The sequence below is a fragment of the Atta colombica genome, unplaced genomic scaffold (genome assembly GCF_001594045.1).
Source record: "Atta colombica isolate Treedump-2 unplaced genomic scaffold, Acol1.0 scaffold78, whole genome shotgun sequence".
Taxonomy (NCBI): Eukaryota; Metazoa; Arthropoda; class Insecta; order Hymenoptera; family Formicidae; genus Atta; species Atta colombica.
Window position 1 is genome coordinate 1207449 of NW_017259570.1, and position 7203 is coordinate 1214651.

Consider the following 7203-nt stretch of genomic DNA (forward strand, 5'->3'; position numbering starts at 1 on the left):
CGCGCATGTGATTGGGTAATCTTGCTACTTATCCAATAGATAAAATTTATCAAAAGATGAAACAATCGGCCTTAAGTCGCTTAAATAAAAATATACATAGTTTCCTATCCTACAAAACAGCATTTATCTCTCATTTTTATTTTCATCTACAGTGTACGATCCGAATCCTTTACTCTCATTGGGCAAACGAAGACGGCAAACATCGACTTCAGAAGACAAGCGTTCCACGAGCATTACATCAAACAGTCACAGCGTTCCGTCGACATCTCGGAATATAACAGCTAGCAACAACAGCTTTGCCACATGTCCATACGTTTCTAACATAGAATTGACAAATGCTAACGAATGCGCCGAGGCTGAGACTGAAACGAATGTTGAAACGAGCAGTACAAGCGGTACGGAATATCGCAAAAAGAAGCATATGAAGAAAATAAAAAAGAATAGAAAGCTACTAGAGGCTCAAGAAGGCAAGAAAAAGCACAGAAAACATAGATCCTGTAAAGAGCATCGAAAGCATAAACACAGAAAACATCGAAAGCATAAACACAGGCATCATAATGGCATTGGCGACGCGAACAGCGTAAGGTACGTACACATATGTATATTATTATAATCTGTCATATAAATGTTATATAAAATATATGAAACTATCAAAGATAAGAAAAGTTTTATTTACTACAATATGTGTTACGCATACAAAGATTATAAATTGAGATTAAATTTTATATAACTATATTAATTATTATTAATTTATAAGATTTTATAATTATTATTAATTTATAAGATTTATCTTGAATACAAAATCATATTTAAAATAAGTGTTCTAATTTATTAATCATACTTTTGCTTTGAGCTTCTCTTATATCTTTATCAGAAATATTAAAATATTGTTTAGTAATCAAGAGAACAGCTGGGAGCAGAGGAATGAGGAAGAAGCAATTACAGATTTGCCGAATACAAGTTTCTCTGCTATCGAGGAGACGAGGTTATCTGAGGAAGATGATGATACTGAAGAACCATTAGTAACTACTCAAAAAGATAACGAGGTTCCAACAAAGCTTGAAGAACCATCGGAATCAGTCCAAAAAGATGACAATGTTCAAATGGAATCAAAATCATCGGAACCCATTCAACAGACTCCGTTAAAGCCTGAAGAAGAAGAAGAAGAAGAAGAAGAAGAAGAAGAAAAAGAAGAAGAAGAAGAAGAAGAAGAAGCTCTTGTTCAACAGACTCAAGTAGACTCGGAAGAAACGGAACCCAATCAAGTTTGCGTTGAACCTCAGACGAAGTCCGAAGAATTGTCAGAAGATGTGCAAGCGGACGATGAGGTACCACCAGAACCTGAGGAACCATTAGAACCTGAGGAACCACCAGAGCCCGTCGAAAAGAAGCTAAAGATTCAGCAGAAGACATCGACGAATCGTTCCTCAAATCGTGTCTCGAACAATCGCACTACTGCAAATCAAGCTTCAACGACTTCCGCTTCGACAATTCGTGGTTCTACGAATCGCTCTACAACGAATCGTGTTTCGACGAATCGCACAACGACGAATCGCGCTTTGACAAGACACGCTTCGATGGTACAGACTTCGACGAACAACAACTCCGCTAGTCGAGGCTCAAAGAATCGCGCTTCTAATTCAACTATGACCAACCCGTTGAATCCCGTCGAGACTCCCAGTCCAATAGCCCGGATGTTGCCTAACAAACGCCATTGGAAATGGGCGAGCAGCAGTCGAGTATCTGGCGGAAATCAATACTTCACAGCTATACGACGCGGCAGAGAAACGATAAATATAGGCGACAGCGTATTGTTTTACTCCTATCGGAAACCTCATGAAAAACCTTACATCGGCAAGATTGTGTCGCTGTGGCTAAACCAGAAATTAGAAATGAGAGTCAGATCTCAATGGTTCTACCGTCCTGAGGAGCTACAACCGCCCTGCAGTCTAAATCCTCCGGTAATTTTTCTTTTATATGATATCTAAAAAAAAATGTGCGTAGCGTACAAGTTTTCAAAATTATCTTTCTAAAGTTCTTAATTATTCTCTACTATCATATCGGATTATAACGTTAAAATAAAAAAATCGTATTAATTTATTTTTGCACTATAGATGTATCAAATAAATTTTGATGTACAAGAAAATTATATTTGTTTTTCGATATCACAACATAATGTCAATATCATAATTGCAATGAATGAATGAGCCTTAAAAATAGAAGTATACTAAAAATTTAATTCAATTTACGATTATCAAAATATGTTAAAAAATATATTAATAAATCGCAAGAAAAAATGGTGTGTATTTTGTGTGTGTGTGTGTGTGTGTGTGTGTGTGTGTGTGTGTGTGTGTGTGTGTGTGTTATTCTTATATTACTTATTAGTTAAATTTGAATATAAAAATTAATGGTAATTGATTTATTCACAGGGCGGTTTGTTTGAATCGAAGCATACCGATTCAAATGATGTGCAAACGATTTCCCACAAAGTAATGGTGCTACCACTTGAAAATTATAATAAAGTACTGCAAGCGTCGCAGAGACATCAAAAGGGTTACGAGGACAACGATCCTTACTATTATTACGCCGGCTTTTATACGCATCCAACGGTAACTTATGCACCCAATGTTACTGTTTTAGATGAATGAGAACAACTTAAGCTGACGATTAAGTTAACCGGAATTACTTAATCGCGGTCAGCTAACAATTCTGCGAAATTTTCGATGCGACAACCGTTTGAAAATGAACGGCTCTCTTTATTGTGGAGGAATACAAACTTGGAAGCTTATAATTAATACGCCAATAGAAACGTAGGCGATACGTTACACGCAAAAAAATGAAATATTTCTTTATTCACGTCTTTATTACGTCTTTTTATCGCAAAAGCGTTGCTCATTAAGTCTACAAGGCACAAGCATTACTTCATTCCGCAAGATACTTAACAAAATGATAGTTTTTTTTTTCAGAATAAAAAGCTTATTTATCATCTAATAATATTAGATTCATTTATTAATCAGAATCAGAGGATCTTAATTTTTTCATTTATTATAATACAAATTATATATAATTCTATTATAATATATATTATATATTAATATAATGTATATTATAACAGTATTTTATCCACTTTTATTTCTTATGCATGAAAATCTTTTTGTCGTAATAACACGCGATATTTCATCGATCTGACTAAGATCGTTAAAAAAAATAAAAAAAGCACATTGTTGTTAAATACGCGCGCGACCTAAAAATGATGTAGATTGATGAATTTTGTAGCCTGCAACTTTTAATCTTTATAACAGGCAATACTTGTGCCTTGTTCAAAAATTCCTCCCATTAAAACGCGATCCGACTGCCGTTCGGTTTCTGTGAATTTCCGAATTGTAATTACGCTTACATTTTGCTAGCAGGAGAGAGAGAGAGAGAGAGAGAGAGAGAGAGAGAGAAAAAGTATGAAAGAAAGAAAGTATGAGAGAAAGAACGAGAACAAGAGAAATGGATCGATGCAATAATCACACTAAGTGGCATTAAACGCAGAAGTGATCAAGATAAAAAGTTATTTGTTGTATATATTGTAAATATGATTTTAAGAACGTGTGTCTAACATTTATGTTCACACGACTCGTTAATGTAAATCGCGTTACAAAAAGCGGTAGATTCAAGTTTATACAGCTTAAGTTTTAAGTCGTAAGTTAATGACCCGAGTAACAATAACGCGCGTTTCGATATTTAAATAACAAAAAAGAAGGAGTAAAACACTATTTTCATGTTTGGAGAGTCAAATTTTTTTAATAATCAATGAAATGACGTAAGATAAATAATGATAATGTAATTTGGCTAAAAAAATGAAATGAAGATAAAGATAATATTCGAGTCATTCTTTAGGAATACAGCTTTTAGAGAATTTCACTCAATTTTGTCGTAGTGGGTCGGTGATGAACACAACATGTCGTGTTTTTACTTCGCTAATCGATATATCCTTTAACGCGTTTATAGAATAGGCGATGCAGTCAGATGCTTTGACCTGAAATATCGCGGATGTAACGAGCAATAAAGAATTAATTCCATCAAAGCTCGCAAGAAAATCAATTATTTAAATAACAGGCTGTTCGCTAAGTTAGAAAAAGCGCCCGAGGGATAAAACCGCTACAATGACAAAAATAAAAACGTTAAATTAATCGACGTCAAATTAATCGAGAAAACTGAATGAATTTTCTTAATGAAGCTTAACGGGATATTAAAATATTAAAATGCAAATTTACATGCATTCGGTAACGTAATGATAAGCTTCTATCAAAACAGTAATAAAGGGATAAGTACTTTCACTGTCCCTTTTAGAGGAGGATTATGATGATTCGATAATATCGATTCGTATTAAAGCTTATATAAATTTGATTCGCAAAACTCGGGCCTAAATGGTCGAGAATGTACTTATAAAGACAGCTCGTGACGTGCGACTTATAGATTAATTTTATTTTTTGTAACAAAAATCCGATACTTTGTTTAAATAATAAATCAGTGAGAAATCGTACTTGAATTATACAGAAAGAAATAATCATAAGATTGTAATTATATATATTGTACATTGCTGCTGGAGTCGTGTAATACTATATTTAACATGATCAAATAATTATCAAGTATAAATGTTGCATAACTGAACTCAGAATCGCATGTCACGTGCTATCTTTGTTAAACAGAAATATCACTCGCTCCTTGTACTATTTCGCTTATATGTCAATATGACAATTAGCTTGATGTAGTATTCGTTTCTTCCTTTTCTTCTACTGCAGAAAGAATCTGATGAACATAGTGATATGAAACAAGGTGCTGTATATCAAGAGATAATTTTTTTTTTTATAAAATATTTAGTCAAAATTCAGCAAATATCGTTCTTTGCAACCTTTTTATTTTTTAATTTTAACAACGAACCAAGTAAATTAACTAACTTTAAAAAAAACAAACTTTTTCATGACGCCTACTTTTATATTCACATACAATGCGCTATTTGACAATGAATGCGGTAAGCATCGTTTGCATCTTTCGTTACTAGAGATACATTACTGTATCATTAATATATTAATGACAATGTTGTGGAATTTTTTAATACGCTGGACATTGTTAAGAGAGATGTTAAGAGAGATGAATCATAACATTTATTGTTTGAGAGTTGAAACATTAATATTTGCGAAGCAAGCTCGCTCCACAGTGAAAAAGATGCGAAATGAAAAATATTCGCTAAGTTAAAGCGAATTAATAATGCGAATTAATAAGGTATAAAACAAAGGTGCAATCTTAAATTATAAACATTCGGCCTTTATGTGTCTGCAGTTCTATTGTCCTCGGAGCGTTTGCCAGTTATACTTTTGAGATTATTCGTATGAGAATATACAATCGAGTTAGCAGAGTACAATTCTGTAATAATAATAGAATCGCGTTGAGAGATCAACGCTTGGATTGTAGTTTCCCATTTTTCTCTACCGCCGAGATTTTGGGTTTCGATGAGGCGGATTTTTGGAATGGCCGAAATTAAAGACTTTTATAGATGCTAACTTTTAGAACATTTTATGTGAGAACAAATTTTAATGTTATAGATATATGATAACGATTCTTCAGGCAGTCGATTTTCGAGAGTTAATTGACAATTACACGACTCTGAGAAGAGATGTAATTTTTCTGAAAAATCCTGATGACTTCATCGAAATTCCGAGAATAATCCGGCGAGATTTTATCGCATTTTCTCGAATGAAATCTTGTACGATACAGAGAAAATTTTCAAAAATTGCTATAGTATAGTGTACTAATACTATAATGTTAGCGTAGAAAATCTTTCAAAAATTAAATTCGTAGGAGTGTGAAGTACAAACTGAAGACACAATAAATGCACGCGCGAATCTGCGATAATCGCGAAAGAGTTAAGAGGTACTTATACGTGTAAAATGATAAATTTGTTTTTTTTTGTGTAAATATACATATAAGATGCCGTGAGACTGCGCGGTCGCTTTTAAAAATATTTTTGACGCTCGATTGATCCATTGTATAGAACACACGATTCAATCATGTAGTACGTAAATTATAAAAACGTGTGTATAATATATAGTATTTTTTCATAAGAGAGTCGCAACGAGACGACGATAAGTTGGCCAGGCTTTTTAAATATAAAAAAAAAAAGATCTTAATCGTGCCGTTGACGATGCATCAGTAAGCTTCCGTAAGTGGTTAGACTGAATGTCTAGACAGTGTTGGGCGGACGTAATCAGGCCTTGTCGAAAACTTTTGGAGCATTAGCCCTAAGAACACCGAAATCGGTCAAGCAGTGCTTGTTTTCAGCTTTTCATCTTTCGTCTCAATAAAACCAATAAATTATACTTAAACTGTATAATTATTTTCTATCTCGTAAAAAAAAGATACATGCTTAAAAATATATGTTCACAGTACGCATATTTAAAAGCGTATAGGTCGCGGATTTGCATACGGTCGATACTACGGCTATGTGTCGCCGAGTAACTATCCTTCGCAGGAACTATAGTTGTCAGATAAAAATAAAAAGATCCTGAAACAGAGCAGCTGTGCAAAGCGGCCGCTTTTCTCCAGTTGGTAAGAGCATGTAACCGATAAGGAGCTCGGTGTTCTCGAAGGGCTAAGCACGGATGATGGTGGTGAATTATACGGTACCTTCTCTGCGCAAAGAATGCGCAACGAGTCGCAATCCTTCTACACGCTTGTAGTAATATTATAGCGCTGGTATAATATTTTATTAATTATCATTAACCGCGACAACGTAGCACCATGCGAAATATATACACACACACACACACACACACATATATATATATATATATATATATATATATATATTTCGTATAATGCTATATATATATACGTTATATATTCTGAATATTATATATTTTTACTGTGTAATTATAATAAATTGCTATACAATTACTAAATCAATCCTAAACGCGTAATTCACCTATACAAATTAACGATTTACGGGTCAACATTCGATCCATTCGAAATTGCCAAATCCATTTGAAAATGGAAATTCTGTCCATCAGCTGGTCTGGCTTTTTGACGTGCCGCTTTTGGACCACTGCTGCATCCGCGAACGTTACGAGATTAGCGTTCGTTTTTCGAGGTTTTTGTAAATATGTATTTAGATTATATAAGGTGAAATAGAGAAAGAGAGAGAGAAACAAAAAAAAA

The 7203-nt window shown here is 33.9% G+C and overlaps 1 protein-coding gene across 1 annotated transcript in view; it reads left to right on the forward strand.

The window, feature by feature from the left end:
* The window catches only part of LOC108692683, a 51360-nt gene extending 48504 nt beyond the window's left edge, over nucleotides 1–2856 (forward strand). The window contains exons 20-22 of the mRNA XM_018201058.1: nucleotides 153–585; nucleotides 896–1961; nucleotides 2430–2856. Coding sequence (XP_018056547.1) covers nucleotides 153–585; nucleotides 896–1961; nucleotides 2430–2648 — 1718 coding nt within the window. The 3' untranslated portion in view covers nucleotides 2649–2856. The remainder of the gene's footprint in view (nucleotides 1–152; nucleotides 586–895; nucleotides 1962–2429) is intronic.
* The last annotated feature ends 4347 nt before the right edge of the window (nucleotides 2857–7203 follow it).